This window comes from Trichechus manatus, unplaced genomic scaffold (assembly GCF_000243295.1).
Source record: "Trichechus manatus latirostris isolate Lorelei unplaced genomic scaffold, TriManLat1.0 scaffold00250, whole genome shotgun sequence".
NCBI classification, from domain to species: domain Eukaryota; kingdom Metazoa; phylum Chordata; class Mammalia; order Sirenia; family Trichechidae; genus Trichechus; species Trichechus manatus.
The window spans coordinates 919,376-938,428 of record NW_004444186.1 but is presented as its reverse complement, the minus strand read 5'-3'; the positions used below and the strand labels follow the sequence as shown (position 1 = coordinate 938,428).

Sequence of the window (19,053 nt, the reverse complement as noted above, 5' to 3'; positions counted from 1 at the left end):
ATAGTGATTAAGGGATCTTCTCTGGCTTTCTCCTCTCTGGGTTTCCATCACTTACTCTGTTCACAGCCACGGTTGGTTGCCCAGAATTCTTTCCCTGTTTCTTCTAGCCAGAATGATGACAGGGGTTCTGTCGGAGTTTTAGTTGCTTGAGCTGTGCCACTGTGTGACTGCCCACCATCATGGCAAAACCCTCCAAATGCGGGAAAGCCCTCCTGCCCCCACTTGTGTACCCTTCAGAATCCTCGGGTAGTTGACTTTTTGTATTTTGTCCAAAGTTTGTAGATGTTATCAGTGGGAGTGTTTGTCTGTAGGGGGGTTTGCCTGAAGGCAGACTCTCTAGTTTTATCAGTTTTTTTTAAGTATATGGAAAATGTTATATGTTCTTGATGAATTGTCTCCTTTAATATTATGAAATATCCCTCTTGTCCCTGCTCACATTCTTTGTTCTGAAGCCTTTATCTGATATTAACATATAGTCACTTCAGCTTACTTTTGGTTAGTTTTATTATATATATTTTCCATCCTTTTACTTTTAACCTATCTATATATTTATATTCAAAGTGAGTTTCTTGTAGACAGTCTTGGTTTTTTATTTGGAGTGTGTAGACTGCTTACATTATGAATAATTATTGATATAGTAGGGTTTATATCTACCAGCTTGTTCTTTCTCGTGTTATTTGTTCCATTTTTCTGCCTTCTTTTGGATTAATAGAGTATTTTTTTAAATGATTCCTTTTATCGCCGCTGTTTCATTGGGTGGTGCAAATGGTTAATGTGCTTGGCTGCTAACCGCGAGGTTGGCAGTTTGAGTCCATTCAGAGGTGCCTTGGAAGAAAGACCTGGCTATCTACTTCGGAAAAATCAGCCATTGAAAACCTCAAGAAGCACAGTTCTTCTCTGATATACATAGGGTTGCCATGAGTTGTAACTGACTCGATGGAAACCGATTTTATTTTTTATTTACTGTAACTTGTTTTATTTTCTTAGGGTTGATCTAGGTTTGCAGTATATCTATATGTAATAGATATTGCATTGTTAGTTTCAGTCAAGTCGGCCTTGATTCAGGGTGACCTTATGTATAACAGAGTGAAACATTGCCTGGCCCTGCACCATTTTAACGATTGTTACTATGTTTGAGTCTGTGATGTACAATGAGTCCATAATGTATTATTAAATAGTATAATATCACTTCACATATAGTATAACAATCTTACAGCAGAATATTTCATTTCCCCTATCATTTGTGCTGTTGTTGTTATACATTTCTTCTATATGTGTAATAAACTCCGTGATACCTTGTTATTTTTGCTTTAAATAATTATCTTTAAAAGATACTAAAAACAAAGAGTTCTTTTATACTTAATCACTGTCTTAGTCATCTAGTACTGCTACTACAGAAGTACCCCAAGTGGATGGTTTTAATGAAAATAAGTTTATTTCCTCGTAGTCAAAGTAGGGTGAAAGTCCAAATTCAGGGCATCAGCTCCAGGGGAAGGCTTTCTCTCTGTCGGCCTTCTCATCAGTGTTCCCCCAGACTAGGAGCTTCTCGGCACAGGGACCCCTGTCCAAAGGACGTGCTGTACTCCCAGCACTGCTTTCTTGATGGTATGAGGTCCCCCTGTCTCACTGCTCACTTCTCTCTTTTACATCTCAGGAGATTGCCTCAGGACACAATCTAGTCTTGTAGATCAGGTCCTGCCTTACTAACACAACTGTCACCCATCCTCCCTCATTAACATCATAGAGGCAGGTTTACAACATACAGGAAAATCACAGTACCAGGAATCATGGCCTAGCCAAATTGATACACACATTTTTTGGGGGACATAATTCAAACCATGACAGTCACGTATTTAACATTTCTGGTGCTCTTCATTCCTTTGAATAAATGCAGTTTCCATCTGGTATCATATCCCTTCTGCCTCAAGAAATTCTGCTAATATTTCTGTCAGTGCAAGTCTGCTGGCAATGAATTGTTTTAGCTTTTATTGTTCTGAAAAAGTCTTTATGTCACCTTTATGTTTGAAAGATATGTTTACGGGGTAGAGAATTCTGGATTGGTAGTTTTCTTTCAGTGCTGTAAAAATGTCATTCTAGCCTTCTAGCTTGCATAGTTTCTGATGAGAACTCTGTTCCTTTTAATTTTTACTCCTCTCTATGTAATGTTTTAACCCTCTCTGGCTATCTGTGTCTAAGTGTGTGTTTTTTTGGTATTTAATACTGCTTGGGGTTCTTTGACCTTTATGGATCTGTGGTTTGCTATTTTTTATTTTTGGAAAATTCTCAGCTAGTGTGTCTTGAAATATTTCTTCTGCACCGTTTTTCCTCTCTTCTTTTGAGAGTCCAAATACATGTATGTTAAACTGTTTGATAATGTTCTCTAGCCTTTGGATGCTCTGTTCTGTTTTTAATTCTTTTTTTAACTCCTTTTTTCTCTTTTTGTTTCAGTGTGGATAATTTCTGTTGATCTGCCTTCAACTGATTTTCTCCTCAGTTGTGTCCAGTCTACTGATGTGCCCATATGAGAATGCTTTTTTGTTTCTTTCATCTCCATTTGATGTTTTTCTTATAGTTTTCATATATAATTTCATCCTGAAATTCACACATCCACTTTTCCACTAGATTCTTTTTAATTGTGCATTAGGTGACCGTTTACAGAGCAGATTAGATTCCCATTTGATAGTTGGCACATACAGTGTTTCATGGCCTTGATTTCATTCCCCACAATGTGTCAGCACTCTTTCCATTTCCGCCCTGGGTTCCCTGTTTCCTTTTGACCTGATTTTCTACCCCTTCCTGCTTTCTCATACTTGCTTTTGGGCAAATACTGCCCTTTTGATCTTGTATAATTGATTGTTCTAAGGAGCACATTCTTCTCGGGTGTTATTGTTTATTTTATGGGCTTTTCTGTTGTTTGACTGGAAGGTGGTTTCCGAGAATGGCTTCAGTTCCAGGTCAGAAGGGTGTCTTAGGGCCATAATCTCAGGGGTTCCTGCAGTCTGTCAGACCCATAACTCTGGTCTTTTTTGTGAGTTTGATTTAAAAAACATTTTTTTTTATCGTACTTTAGATGAAGGTTTACAGAACAAATAGTTTCTCATTTAATAGTTCATGTGCATATTATTTTGTGATATTGGTTAACAACCCCATGACATGTCAACACTCTCCCTTCTTGACCTTGGGTTCCCTATTACCAGCTTTCCTGTCCCCTCCTGCCTTCTAGTCCTTGCCCCTGGGCTGGTGTGCTCCTTTAGTCTCGTTTTGTCCTGTGGGCCTGTCTAATCTTTGGCTGAAGTGTGAACCTCAGGAGTGACTTCAGTACTGAGCTAAAAGAGTGTCCAGGGACCATACTCTTAGGGTTTCTCCAGTCTCTGTCAGGCCAGTAAGTCTGGTCTTTTTTTGTGTGTGTGTGAGTTAGAATTTTGTTCTACATTTTTCTCCAGCTCTGTCTGGGATCTTCTGTTGTGATCCCTGTCAGAGCAGTCAGTGGTGATAGCTGGGCACCATCTAGTTGTACTGGACTCAGTCTGGTGGAGGCTGTGGTAGTTGTAGTCCATTAGTCCTTTGGACTGATCTTTCCCTTGTATCTTGTTTTCTTCATTCTCCTTTGCTCCCAAAAGGGTGAGACCAGTAGAGTATCTTAGATGGCTGCTTGAATTTGATTTTTGTTCTACATTTTTCTCCTGCTCTGTCTGGCACCCTCTGTTGTGATCCCAGTTAGAGCCGTCAGTAGTGGTAGCTGGGCACCATCTAGTTCTTCTGGTCTCAGTGCCATATTGGCTGTGGTTCATTAGCCCTTTGGACTAATTGATCCCTTGAGTCTTTGGTTTTCTTCACTCTCCTTTGCTCTGGACAGGAAGAGAACAGTGGTTGTATCTTAGATGCCCACTGTCAAGCTTTTAAAACCCCAGATGCTACCAGAGTAGGATGCAGAACATTGTCTTCATGAACTGTGTTTTGCCAATTGATGTAGGTGTCCCCCAAGTCTATGGTCCTTTGCCTTTGTGCCTAGGAACTTCATCCTGCAAGGTGTTTGGTTATGTCTCAGAGTTTTCCCTGACTATGCCCCTTGTGTGCTCTGTTGTCTATATTAATATATGAGGAGTACCTGCAGTCCACTAGTTTCTTTAACATATTAACCATAATTATTTTAAAGTTCCTGTGTTATAGTTCTAACATCTGAGTCATCTCTGAGGATGCTTTATCTTTTGACAGTGGGCTGTTTTTATTTCTTGCTTTTTTGTCTTGTAATATTTGATTAAATGTCAAGCATCGTGTGTAGAAGAGTAGTAGAGTCTGAGGTAAATAGTATTTGCATTTGGAAATGAGCAAGCTTCATCTTCTGTTAGGGAATGGAGTCAGTCTAGTCCAGAGTTGATAAACTGGGGTTGGGTCTTGTTGTGGCTGTCGTTACTTTTATTGTGCCATAGGCTTCAAATTCCTCTAGCAATGGGCTGCTGTTACCTTGTGCTTAGAGTAGGGGCTGCAGTTCTAGAGGGTTTTTCCTCAGTGTTCCTCCCCGCCACCCTTCCCCCACCAAGCTTTCAACCATCTCTGCATGCCTACACCACAGACAGATTCTCTCTTCACACTCTTGCCCCTCCTCCAGTGGTAGGTTGCTCTTGCTTTTTACTTGGTGCTAGACTCGTGGTGGAGGTAGATGGATTCTATGCTGTCTGGTCCAGCCTCAGTCTTAAGCAGGGTCTGTGTGCCTGAATCTCGGGACTGAGGCTTTAGTTTTCGTACCCTTCCTCCTCATCTCAGCTAAACTCTGCCTTGTGTCTGTGATTGGTCTTGGGAAGGAGTTTTCTATCCCTCCCTAACTTTAGCAGCAATAGGAACCTGGACCCAAGATGGTTTCCTACCTCTTCCCCAAAGTAGTGGATCCTTGTGCCCTCTAGGTGAGAGGGTTTGCTGCTCATCCCCAAACTGCTTAAGGCTTTTGCTTAGAAAAGAAGGGTCTGGGGGAAGTGGGTGGGGCATTGTCTGCCCTCTAATGGTTGTCGGTCACCTCCTGCAAACCTGGGATACCAAGGGAGACTATGGCTGCTTTCCTGCCCTGACCCCAGTCTTTCTCATGAGCACAGTGTAGGACCATGGAAAAGGCTTAGAAGTGAGTGGGAACTCTCCATGTGTCTCTGTTGGGAGCACTGTTCTTACAGATTCCTAAATCTTAAACTAAAGCAGAAGCAGCCAATGATAGCTGCTTAATGCCCTCGTCTGCTAATTCTTTGTCCCTGTCATTACTGGGTCTCTTTCTACTGACTGATTTTTTTCTTGGTTATGGGTCAAATTTTCATGATTCTTTTTATGTCTAGTAATTTTTGGTTGGATACTGTGCATTGTGAATTTTATGTTATTGGGTGCAAGTATTTTGTTATATTCTTTTAAAGAGTGTTAAACTTTTTCTGGCATGCAGTTAAGTTACTTCCAAATTACTTGGATCTTTTTGAAGTTTGTTTTTAAGCTCTTCTAGGGTATTTTTAGAGTAGCTTTTACTCTAAAGCTAATTTAGCCCCACTCCTAAATTGTATTCCCTTTGGAGTTCCCTCCTGAATGCCATGTAAATTCAGGGAGGTCTCTCTAGTCTGGCTGGAGGGAAGCTGAATGATTCCTGACCCTTTGTGAACTCTGGGATTTGTTCCTTTTACAACTCCCCCCCCACCCCCACCCCACTGGTAGTTCTTTCCGGGATTGTTATTCAGTAGAAACTCAAGGGGGTCTTATGCAGATTTTGGAGTGCTTTCTTTCCTTAGCTCCCTCCTCTTTGGTATTCTGCCCTGCAAATTCTAGCTCCTTTGGCCTCCCTGAACTTCTGTCTCTGTCTCATCTCAGTGACTAGTTGCTGGACTTTGTTTGGATGCCCCTCTCTGAGCTTGCAGTTCAGGATTTGCCTCCAGGCAGAAAGCCTAGGTTCTGGTAGGGTTCATCTTGTTTATTTCACTTTTCTCAGGGATCACAGTTCTGATCTGCCTGTTGTCCATGTCTGAAAATAGTTACTTCCTATATTTTTTCCAGTTTTCTAGTTGTTTACAGCGGGAGGTTAATTTTAGACCACCCAGAAGTTCCCAGATTGTCCTGTAAAAACAGAGTATTTTTATTTACAGATAACTCAATTAAAAGTTGATTTTTAAGTTAAGAACTTTTTAAAAATCAAAAGACACTTTAAATAACAGTGAAAACACAAGTAGCAAACTAGGACCAGATATTTGTAATACATGCAAATGAGAAAGATCTTGTAAAGAACTCTCCAAGTCAATGAGAAAATGCACAAAGTACTCAATATAACAGTGGACAAAACATGTGAATAGGTGTTTTATAGAAGAGGACTTCATTTGGCTAATAAATACAGGAAAAGATGTTCAACACCATTAAAAAGAAAAAAACAAAACAAAACAAAACCTGTTGCCGTCAAGTGGGCTCCAACTCACAGTGACCCTATAGGACAGAGTAGAACTGCCCCATAGGGTTTCTAAGGAGCACCTGGTGGATTTGAACTGCCAACCTTTTGGTTAGCAGCAAAACTCTTAACCACTGTGTCACCAGTGTTTGCATTAGTAATTTAAAAAAAAACAAACAAACCCAGATCCATTGAAAAAATGTTCAACACCATTAGTAATTCAAAAAAAAACCCAAACCATTGCCATCAAGTCTATTTTGACTCATAGCAACCCTGTAATTAGTATTACAGAAATGTAAATTAAGACCCCAGTGAGAAATTTTTTCACACCCATTCCACTGGCACAAATTAAGAGAATTTTTGTATAAATGGGTGCAACCAATTTAGCTTACAGTTTGACATTATCTCTTGACGGCGAATATTCACATAGCTTGTAACCCTAAAATCTCTTACGGAATAGGAGACGTGAACAAGTGTTCATAGCAGCATTGTTCACAATAGCTAAAACCAAGAGACAACCCAAATTCCATGAATGGGAGAACAGATTTAAAAAAAAAAAAAAAACTGATATACTCACACGCAAAAAATGTTGTATACAGTGGAAGAAACCACAAAGAGATATGATATTGTCAGTGAGACTTAGTAATATAATATTAAGTGTAAAAAGTAAGTCCCAGAAGATGTCATGTAGCATGGTGCTCTTTTTATAAAATATTTTAAAAATTAAAATAATGGTGCCCGGCTACCACCAGTAACCGCCCTGACAGGGAACACAACAGAGAGTCCCTGACGGAGCAGGAGAAAAGTGCGGTACAGAACTCAAATTCTAGTAAAAAGACCAGTCTTAATGGTCTGACTGAGAATGGAGGAACCCCGGAAAGCATGGCCCCTGGATTCTCTTATCAGCCCAGAGCTAAAACAATTTCTGAGGCCAGCTCTTTAGACAAAGATTGGACTGGACTGTGGGACATAAAATGATACTTGTTAAGAGTGTGTTTCTTAGCTCAAGTAGATACATGAGAGTAAACAGGCAGCTCCTGTCCGGAGGTGAGATGAGAAGGCAGAGGGGTCAGGAGCTGGTTGAATGGACACAGGAAATCAGGGGTGGAAAGGAGGAGTGTGCTGTAGAGTATAGGGAGAGCAGTTAAGAGTCACGTAACAGTGTATGTATAAATTTTTGTATGAGAGACTAACTTGAAATGTAAACTTTCACTTAAACTACAACAATAAACAAAATTAAAAAATTAAGGTTTACATGTAAATGCAAAAAAAAAACCTATAAAAAGAAAAGCAAAGGAATCGTGAACGTGATTCAGGATGGTGATTGTTTGGGGTCAGGGAAGCAGGGAGATACGGGAGGTAGGACTATGGTTGGAAATTAGTATTACCAGATCTTAGCTTTCATTTTGGGTGGTTTTTACATGATTTAAAAAGATAACTAATTTAATATCCAAATAAAAATCTGGCCATAATGAGATTGTGTTATGAACCAAGGATTATGATGAATCCAGTTCTGTGCACGTGAGGTCCAAACAAAGAAAAAGAAAAGTAATAGAGGCCATATAAGGTCCACATTAGGGAAAACACACACACATACTAAACCTAAGTTATTTAAGAGCATGTTGTTGCTTTCATGCTTTTCTTCTTCCCAAGCAGGAGCCTAAATACTCGGGCAGTTGGGAAGGCTACCTTAGTTAAGAACCTCATGGTTTTCACCCAGAAATAAGCTAAGAGTGCTATCTCATTTTGCTTTTATAAGCAGCTAGTGAGTGGCAAAGAACCTGTCTTTTTAAAGATGAATTTTCAGCTAAAAACAGGATTAAATGGCAAGATGGCATTGGAAACAATTTGTTGGTCATTATGTATATTGACGATTTATCCAGATCAGTAGCATGAACCAGTTCATCACCTGGGTGATGTTGCCAAATGGTCTTCATTCTACCTTTCTTCTAATCGCTTTTGCTTTAGGTAAATCTCAAGGAAGTTCTCTTAAGATTTTGTGTTCAGTAGCACAGTTTCTACTGATTACTAGAGGTTTGAGAAAATGAGAACATTTTAATATTTAGATCCTATGTAGAATGAGAGGTTGTCATTGGAACACCTTAAGAAATGTGTGGGTAGCAGTTAAGGAACCAACAAAACAAAGCTCCCTGACATGGAATAGACAGCCCAGATCCTGCTAGAATTGCCTTCCCTGGAGTGGTCTGTGTTCATTGTGAGAATTCATCAGCTACCCATTTCTGTCATACATTCCCCAGAACTCAGTCAGGAGGGGAGGGAGGGAGATGGCATGGGTTTTCAACAGGTATGTACTGAGAGATTTAGAGAGTATTTTGAAGCTAAATACTGAAATTCTGGCTTGTAGAAACCAGAGAGATTAAAAATAGATCACTAATCAAATAAGGTTTTCACTTTCTCCACCTGTAATTTCTCCTTTTTCTCTTATTGGGGCCTGACTTAGCAGGTCCGTGCTCAGTGCTGAAATTTGTCACCCTCGAAAGGGGGCTTTGTGGTCTCAACATTCTAGCTTGAGAGGTCTTGTAGGAAAAGGTCAGTTGGAGAAGAACATGACCAGTGATCATTAAATTGAATGAACCGTCGTCATATTTAAAGGTAAGCTAGACTAACTTCGTCTGATTCCATCCAGGAGCCAGCCAATCCAGGGGTTTAAACTACGGGGGGGCGGTCCCAGCGGCACTGCCTGGCTGTGTCTGTCTTTGATATGCAGTGATGCATTAGTTCCTATGTGATAATGCTCCCCTTCAAGTCCAGAAATGTATTTTCTTGTGGAGATGATGGACACTTCGTAACTTTCAGGAAGAGCACCTCAGCAGACTAAGTGGGTCACTTACTTTTTGAAAGGAGTGTGACTGAACCAGGGAAATGAAAAGTAAGAGATCTTGGTTAGTTTTAAGGCCAAGTGAAGGAAAAGCAGCCACTGCTGTGATCCCTTTTTGTGTGTTCCTTGTTTGTTAAGCGCAGTTTTTATGCCTGTGGAAGCCATCCACCCCAGCATTAAAGTATTACCGAACTGTCAGGCATCCTTTCTGTATATCCAGTTCCTTTACTTCACAGATGAAAGGCGGTGTTGTGTGAGAGGCTGTGTGATGTTAATCTCCATACCCCATTTAGAAACCAGAAGTTGAATTTGTTTTTAGGGCTTCTTGTGGAAATTGTCACCAGGGCCTCGCAGGTTGTAGGGCTTTTTCTATCCTAGGTGAGCCCACGGTGTCACCCGTGAGGAAATACAGTCACAGTCTTCCTGTGCAGTGTCAGAGACCTACTCTGCTACTCCGTGCAGAGAGACGTTTGGGAATATCTTTGAGCCAGCAATGCCACTAGCTAGTTTTTACCTCCTTTTCTTTCTTCCTTGTGTAAGGAGCTCAAGCTGGTTTTATAACACCAATAGGGTTGTGGAGTTGCTTTTTAAGCAAAGGAATGGTAATGTTATCGGGAAATTTGGTAAGTTTAGTTTGAGAGAAGTAAAAGTATCCAAGACCAGACTGACTGACTAGGAGCTCTTGAGAGTGCTCGCCTTTAAGAGAAGGTGTGGTCTGCTGTGAGGGAGACCTTTTTCCTGTTTATGTTTTGTACTTCGGAAGGCAGTGATGGAGTGCTTGTTAATATGTGCGATTCATCACAGTAAACTACCACAGGGGGAAATCTCAGTGATCAGGACCTACACATCCCTGGGGGCGTTTGATAGTGATTAGGGACTTAGATTTTAATCGGGTGAGATGTCATAGGAGGTTGTTGTGGGAGAGGAGTTTTAAACGGATAAATTATTTTTGCATTTAATTCACACACCCTAAATCAAAGCAGCATGGGAAAGAGTCTTCTTGCGCTTGAAGGAAAGGCTGTGGCCTGTACATACGTGGTGATTGAGTCTTGATTATACGAGCAGATCATCTGTTTTGTGCACATTTAAAATTCTGCATTGATTTTTGCTAGGCCAATCAGTGTGACGTGGGGGCTACTTTTTCCATCTCTACATTGTTTGATATGTTCTAAGAATACAGAGTAACTTGGATTATTTGTTCATTTATTTTTGCTTGTTCTTTTTTTTTGTTTCAACTTGGATTATGTGATTTTTTTTTTTTTTTTTTTTGATTACTCGTTCCACCACTTACCTTTCATTAGGGCATGTGTTCAAAAATTGCATATACATGTATTCATGTGTTCAACAAAAACCTCTGCCCGTTTCTTCATGAGGATTATTAACTCCTTGTTAAGAGGAGTTCTTGGAGTACATGTATTCTTCAACTTTTTAATTGTTGACCTCGTCTTAATGGTTGAAGGGAAAAGAGCAAAACTAGGGATATCTGACTTCAGGAAAGGAATTTTTGCAAAAATGATCTATTTGCAAATACGCCACTATTAAAATGTTGGATTGGCAAATGTTGGGTTATATATATTCTTACAACAGTGTTTTAAGAAGTCACTATTGCTCAAATATATTTTTAGACCTTTTCTTTGGAATTAGTTTGAGAGCCAATTTAGGGGCCATGGTGGCACAGCGTTTTAAGTGCTCAGCTGCCAACTGAAAGGTTGGTGGTTCGAACCCACCAGCCACTCTGCGGGAGACAGATGTGGCAGTCTGCTTCTGTAAAGATTTACAGCCTTGAAAACCCTATGGGGACGTTCTGCTGTGTCCTGTAGGGTCACTATGAGTCGGAATTGACCTGATGGCAGTGGGTTTGGTTTTGGGGTTTAGAGCCAGTTTGGGCCACGTACAAATATCACTCACGTTGCTGTATAATCAACCCTGGTTTTTTACATCCTCCTCCAAGTTTGTTTACTTGTTCGTTCATCTTGACCTTGAATGACTTCAACTTTCTGAAAATAAAATCCACCCTTAAAAACTGGTAATTGCCTTTGAAAATACCTAAAACAGTGTGTTGGAGGTCATTTTAATAGTGAAAAGAAGATCATGCCTCCAAGAAGGAGACAGCCTTCTTTTGTGCTTCTGTCTTCTGGCGTGTTTATTAAATGTAAGTCTTCCTTAAAGTGACCTTGAACATGTTCTCTGTTAAGTGCACAGCAGAATCCACCTAACCGACACCCACCTGACCCTGACTTCAGATGATTCTGTGATTTCATCTGTGCTAAGCAGACTTTCCTTTGCTCTTCTCCTTCACCAGGTGTACAACGTTTACATGGCAGGGAGGCAGCTGTGTTCTAAGCGGTACCGGGAGTTTGCCATTCTACACCAGAACCTGAAAAGGGAGTTTGCCAACTTTACCTTCCCCCGACTTCCGGGGAAATGGCCATTCTCATTATCAGAACAGCAGTTAGATGCCCGACGTCGGGGGTTGGAAGAGTATCTAGAAAAAGGTAAGCCAGCCCATGAAACTCTGCTGTCCTGAGTAGACATAGGGTCTAGGTACATAGTGTAACTCCTAAACTTCAGAGCTAAGTTCCCTGTAACTCAGTATAATGAAAGTCAAGTTTCTGATACAGGTGTTTAGTGATCTGAGCTTTGAAGGCCCTGGAGGGAAGTGTCCAGTACAGTGATTAATAGTCTATGTTTTGTTGGCTCACTGGGCATTTAACAACAACATAAAAATGCATGATTAGTTTTGGATGCATTGAGGACCTTTATTTATAGGGTTGTATTATTTGCCAGTAAACACATACAGATACACTCACCAGTATACTGAATTGATTCCGGAACTAAGTGGATAGTATTTGACATTTTCATTAAAATGGCTCTCGGCTCACTGGCATACCCTACACAGAAAGTCCTTATTCCCCTTACAAGTCTTCTTGGATAGGTTTGCTGAGTTGTAGGAAATGTAAAGTCCCCTTGTCTAAGTAGGTTATAGGAAGAAGTGTTGAAATGTACTTGTTTTCTAGGAGCTTCCAAACAGTACATCAGGAGTTTGTTGGATGCTGAAGCATTTGTTTATCCTAAGATGGCAGGAAAATGACACAGATCTCCTAATAAGATAGCTCGTCTTGTGGCTTAGATAAAAGGCCTTGCCTCACCACATCATAGCTACATAATTTGCTAGCTGCTTTATAGGTTTTCCTTTAAAATACTAGTTTAGTAGGATAATGGTCTTACCTGCTGTTTGGTTATTCTGTGTCTTTGTGTCCTTGTATAAGAACTAATTGACCTAGTTGACTTTTTTTTTTTTAAAAAAAAAAACTTCAATAGAGAGCCTTATCCCTGAAGAAAAACCATTTCCCTCACGTAGAAGGTAGTGAAACTTCTCATTCGTTTTTAGCTTTTTTTCTAATGTGGAATGGCCTCTAAACACCACCCTTGGGAAATGAGAAAGGGTACACATTTTTTAATCAAATGGAAGTAAAAATCTTCAGTGTAATTTACCATCCTCATGAGAGTGTCAGGAAATTAACTTTCTTAGATTTGGACGATTAACTGCCTGCCTTGCCTGCTTTCCTCCCTCCCTTTTTCTTTCTTTTTTTTTTTAGGGGGGTTATTGTTATTTTGAAGCTGAAGTCAGTGAGATGAGAAGATACACTCAGTCTAATACTTAATTGCCTACCTGTGTTTTCCAAAGTGGCTTTCAGTGCTCAGGGTTCTCCGGTTAACCTGTATTTTCCAGAGTGGCTTTCAATGCTCAGGGTTCCCCGGTTGACCTATTCTAGGCCAGATGAGGGTTTTCCTTTTTTGTTTCAATGTTATATTTGGTTTATTCCTGATTCACCTTTCCCTTCCACTGCCTCTTTCCCCCACGCTCTATTGTTCTGGCTTATTAACCGTCCCCACAGACTGCCAAGTTAGATTTACTGAACGTTTAAAACAATTTTTTTCCTGAGTAACTTCCTTTGGCTATGTGTGATATTTTTAGCAAGCTGCGTCTTTGTACCTTCTATTCCTCTCTTCTAAGCCGTATTTAGATGAAGGACTCTCATGTCTTAAAATCCCATCTGCCTTAGCATTGCCTGCTACTGATGATTTATACTTAACCTTGATATGTTCTTGACTTTTTAGGTTCTTAATTTTAGGGCCTCATGACAGATTCTATCTTTGTTTTCTGTAGTGTGTTCAATACGAGTCATTGGTGAGAGTGACATCATGCAGGAATTTCTGTCCGAATCAGACGAGGTAGGTGAATAACCCTTGGAGTGACTATTTACCTCCCAGCTCCATGTGGGGAAAAGAGAGACATCGATTATGGATTGAGTTTTTGCCATGAGCTCTCCAAACAACTGTATTTATCCTGTATCTTTTTGATACACGTCCTGCTTATCCTTTAAGACCTTATGCCAAGTCCGTCTTCTCCTTGAAGCCTTCTCTGATGACTCAAGTCACTGATTTTTCATTTCATCGAGAATTTTTGTAGTCAGTATTAACTCAATTATCGCCTTGATGCTAAATCATTCTCTAATAATAAGGTTATTACTTTATAGTTTTAGCTTCCTAGAGCGAGTTAGGAGTCCTGGGTGGTGCCAATGGTTAAGCACTTGGCTACTAACTGAAAGGTTGGTGGTTCGAATCCACCCAGAGGCCTGTCGGAAGAAAGCCCTGGCAGTCTACTGCGGAAAGATCCCCAAACCAAACCCACTGCCGTCGTGTCGGCTCCAACTCATAGCGAGCCTACAGGGCAGAGGAGAACTGCCCCATAAGGTTTCCAAGGCTGTAAATCTTTATGGCAGCAGACAACCACATCTTTTTCCCTCAGAGCGGCTAGTGGGTTGGAACCGCCGACCTCTTGGTTAGCTGAGCACTTTAACCACTGCATCACCAGGGCTCCTTCGGAAAGATCACAGCCATTGAAAACCAAATGGAATGCAGTTCTACTCTGAGACACATGAGTTCGCCATCAGTTGGAATTGACTTGATGGCAACTAGTTGGTTTGTTTTTTCAAAGGGTGTGAGCTACCTACGTAGGTAAGATACTAGATCGTGACCATCTTTGTATTCCCCGTGCCTTCCACAGTGTCAGGCGTGTTAGAGGTGCTTAATAATATTAATTGAATGGGACAATGAATATTCCATGCTAATATATTAAATAGTGTGCTACCCACTAATTTTTACTAGATTGTAAGTTTCTTGCAGACAAGGGCTTATAATGAAGTAATGCTTAGGGTGGTTTTAAGCAATGAGAGGTACTTTTTTCCAGTGTTAAATGAAGGTGGGCTTGTTCCTAAATAGTTATTTCTCTCTAATGAGAATTACAAAGTCAACAGTCCGTGAGGGGAATGTGTTAATCATCAAAAACAAAGAGAGAAGAAGGATTTCCTTTGAATTAAGGAGAATGAGAATTGTTTACCTTTATCGGGCGTCCGACTAACTCAGATCCTGGAATCTCAGACGTTTTTCCTTTTGAAGATTCTGTGATCACTTCAGGGTTCAGAAAAGAACTTCGCATACCACTTGAGCCAGTCTAGTTTGCCTGACCATTGAAAACCAGAGAATTTTGCTAAAACTAGCATTTTCAGTTATTTTCTCCTCTCATATTTGGGTTCCGAATGGGGTAGGGGAAGTAACCCAAAAATCTCATCTGTTTAACCTAAACTGCTTCACACAAGTTTTGGTTTGAAATGTGAACAGGTTGGATTCAACGTGTTTCTTTCCTCTCTGTTCATCTTAAAGGTTAGCTTATGCTGCAGCCTAAAGTCAGCTTTGTGACTTGTAACCGTATTGACTTTGCAGGTACCTTCTTCCCCCCTTTCATTGGAGCTCAGCTCCTCACTGTCACATGTGTAGGTTATTGTTTAGCTAGCATGTTACAGAGAGGTAAGTCGGTCCTAAATTCTCTCTCTGTCTTTCCGCCCAGAACTACAATGGTGTGTCCGACGTAGAGCTGAGAGTAGCATTACCAGATGGAACAACTGTTACAGTCAGGGTCAAAAAGAACAGTACTACAGACCAAGTCTATCAGGTAAATGACTTGACATTGAATGAGGTAAAACTAAATGAGTTAATAAATATAAAGTGATCAGAGCGTGTGGCACATCATAAATATCACTGAATGTTAGCTGCTGCTGCTGTTGTTGTTATTAATGTAGGATCCTTTGCCGTCCTTGACAGAAAGGTACAGTGAAAATCCCAGCTGTAGTGGTGTGATTAGGAGCCCCTGGGTGGCACACATGGTTAAGCTCTTGACCACTAGCTGAAAGGTTGGTGGTTCAGTTCTACCCAGAGGCGCTGCAGAAGACTGGCCTGATGATCTACTTCTGAAAGGTCACAGCCTTGAAAACAAATAGGGCAGTTCTACCCCACACATGGGGTGCCGTGAGTCGGAATCGGCCAGATGGCAATTAACAACAAGTAGTTGTGATTAACCCCCACCTTTATTGCAAAAAAACAACTTACACAAAAACAGACTAGTCTAATGAGCTTCCATATAGTCACCGCTGATACTCAGCAGCGATCAGGATTCTGCCAAATCCGCATCATCTGTCCTTTGTTCTCCTTTTCTTTAAGTTTTTTTTTTAATCCCGTGTTACTGGACCTCTGTATCCTTCCGCATGAGTCTCTAAAATATGTGGATGTAACCAGAATGCCATTATCCAACCTAAAAAAATTAACAGTATTTCCTTGATATTACCCAATAACTAATCCATAGTCAGATTTTTCCAGTTGTCTAAAAATGATTTTCACAGTTGGTTTGTTACAATCTGATCCTGAACAAGGGCCTCTTGGCATGTTTGGTCCTTCTGTCCGCTTTAATAGAGAGCGGTCCTCTACCTGGTCTCCCCTGCCCCGCCCCAGTGCCATTGTTCATTGCAGACATTGGGCCAGTGTCCTGTGGAATGCCTCACATTCTGAATTTACCTGTTTGTTTCCTTGGGGTATCATTTAATATGTCCTTCTAGCTCCTTAGATTTGCTATAAATGGAAATTTTCTCTACAGGCTCGATTAGATTCAGGCTCAGTTTTTTTTAAACTTCATACTTGGTGCTGTAGACGTCATCTTGCTTCTCAACAGGAAGTATACAATATGTGGCTATCCCACTTGTAGTGATGTTAAGATTAATCAATAGGTTTAGGGTCATAAGTGGCGATAACCTGATCTCTCCATTGTGAAGCGTCCCACTGATCTTCAGATGAGTGTATCCATTGCTGATTGTTGCCTTAATCAACGATTTCATTAAAGGTTACAAAGTGGTAATTTTCTAATTCTCTTATTTCTTCCACTTTTATAAGCTGGAATTTTTCTGTAAAGAACTTTTTCTTATCAACTAACGCAATTTAATTACCCTGAAATACAGTTTGTACAGGAAAGGGAGGGTAAATACTTCTTTCCTTTTATTCCCAATTTTCAGAGTGGAGAATTGGTGCCCTAGTTGATTCCAGTGATGTCCAGTGGGATAATTACTTCGTTTCTGTAGTATCATTGGGTCTGTAGATATTCGGTGTAATGTAACCAATGGCACGTGTTACCGTTTCGATGCTCACGTTGTTCCCTCCTTGGCCAGTGGAAGCTCCTTTGTAGCTGTTCCTGTCTTCTTGATGCTGCCTGTTCTTTAAGATGGCTTGCTTGCTTTTTGGTACCAGTTGTCCCAGGCTCGTCTTGAGCTATTTCCTACCCCTAGATCGAGAATCAGTCATTTACTCAAGTAGTCCTGGTTCTTTTTAATGAGAGATGGTATTTAAAGACCATGATGTGGTGCTGGGTGTACTCATTGCTTTTAGGCCTTTTTATTGGCGTTTAACCCTGATTTGATCAGTATTTTCAGGGAGACAGGTTTCTGGGTATTAATGTTTATTTTTCCTTTGTAGCAAACAAAAGATCGATCCCCCGTAGATTTTCCCATGGCCTCTATCTATGGCAAAGGGTGTGTACAGGCTCTGAGGTTATTTCTGTAGTTATACAGTAGTGGAGTGGGTGCAAGGAAAACACTAATTTTACAGCTTGCTGATGTTGTGTTTTATTTTCTTTTGCTTTTTTCAGTGTTTCTCTAGCAAGGCCTAGTGTTTTTGTGTTTTTCCCCCCACCCTTGTTTTTGAGATTTCTAGCGAGGAGCCGTTTTCAGATCTTGAGAGCATTTCCGTTTCTATCCAGTACAGTACAGAATGGTAATTTAAAACACTTATACTCCCTAGTTCCTTCCTCACATCAGGGATGAACCTAGGTCTAATCTGTGAGCAGATACGGGAAGAAGGGATATAATCATATTTGATTTACTCAGGTACTAATTAATATTCAGCAATTTTATCTTGTTTAATTAACATCTTATTTAGATTGGGATTGAACTGGAAAAGAAATTTTGGTACTCCTAGTTTGTAGTTTTTGCTTTGTATTTTTTATGTAATTTCAATTTTTATTTATTTGGTCACTGATTCCTTCAACTTTGTTTTTTAATATTTTATTGTGTTTTAAGTGAAAGTTTGCATAGTCAGTCAGATTCCCATTTAACAATGTTATACACCTTGTTCCGTATCATTGGTTACCTTTGTCACAATGCGTCAGCATTCTCAATATTTCCATCCTTTCTGTTCTGTTTCCATTAATCCAGCTTCCCTGCCTCTTCTTAGCTTCCTACTTTTGTTTTAGGGGGAACGTTGACCATTTGGTGTCATATAGTTGATTATTTAAGGGAGCACAGTATTCACGGATATTGTTTATTTTATAAATCAATCTATTATTTCAGCTTCTTTTTATTTGTCATGTTAGGGCCTTAGTTCCTAGAGGGAAGGACTGATACTTGTTTAATATGCCTCTGTTGTCCCAACATTTTGCTATTTTTATGTGTATATTAATGATGGTGATTCTTAGGAAATGGAGGTACCTAATGTCCCCAGCCTGAGACGTGGATCATCTGAAAAATAATTTGGGAAGTGTGAACAAAATTGACAAAAATATCTTAAGCTCAAGAACCAAAGCTATAAACTGCGTGTGTTAACAGCTTGTATTCAACGTGGGTGGGATGTGTGAGACTGGATACGCAGACTCTTCTTAAGATCTGTGCTTATCAAGCACATTTTCTGTAAGTGCTGTTGAAAAGACCCTCTTGGGATGGAATCCTGTTTTAGAGAGGAAAGCTGATATTTAAGGAGAGACCATTATCAGCTGATTTTGGAGGGGAAAAACTGATATTTAGAGATCATAGTTGTTTGGGTCAAATACACGTATTTCTTCCCCCTTTCCTTCCACAATACACACGCATGAGCGCATGTACACATGTATGCAAAGAGGGATAGCTATGAACCAGGAATCTGATTTTTGTGAAGCCAAGATGGCAGAGCCCCTGCTCTGCCCCCACGCTCATTCACCTGCCTCTTCTCACAGAACTGTCTGATGGAGTTGTCCGGAAACTAACCTGTCCTCTTTACCCTTAAGGCTATCGCAGCAAAGGTTGGCATGGACAGTACAACCGTGAACTACTTTGCTTTATTTGAAGTGATCAATCATTCCTTCGGTAAGTGCTGGCGGTTCATGTTAAGTTTTGTTCTGGGGTATTTTAACACTGTTGCCTGACGCTCCCGCAAGCTGTCAGATTGAAACTATTCGCCTAGAGAGGGACTTAAAGACGAGGGGAGAGCCCTCCCATCAGGATTGCCTCGAAGAAGCAGACCCGGCAGATCCTGTTATGCTCAGGTGATTAGGGTGTCTGATCACTGTTGATCTTTCTTCCTCTTTTATAAGTCACACCCAGAGCTGAATCAGATACTTCCATGAAGTTCTTTTAAATCAAACATTCAAAATTCATATATTCCAATGAAGCAGACTTAA

At 40.4% G+C, this 19,053-nt stretch overlaps 1 protein-coding gene across 2 annotated transcripts in view; it reads left to right on the top strand.

Moving 5' to 3' along the window:
* Window positions 1–19,053, top strand: part of SNX27 (sorting nexin 27) — a 94,719-nt gene that overhangs the window by 56,182 nt on the left and 19,484 nt on the right. For both annotated transcript variants that reach the window (XM_004389535.2, XM_023724619.1), the window contains exons 3-6: window positions 11,542–11,734; window positions 13,411–13,475; window positions 15,151–15,255; window positions 18,661–18,739. In XM_004389535.2, the coding sequence (XP_004389592.1) occupies window positions 11,542–11,734; window positions 13,411–13,475; window positions 15,151–15,255; window positions 18,661–18,739 (442 nt within the window). The remainder of the gene's footprint in view (window positions 1–11,541; window positions 11,735–13,410; window positions 13,476–15,150; window positions 15,256–18,660; window positions 18,740–19,053) is intronic.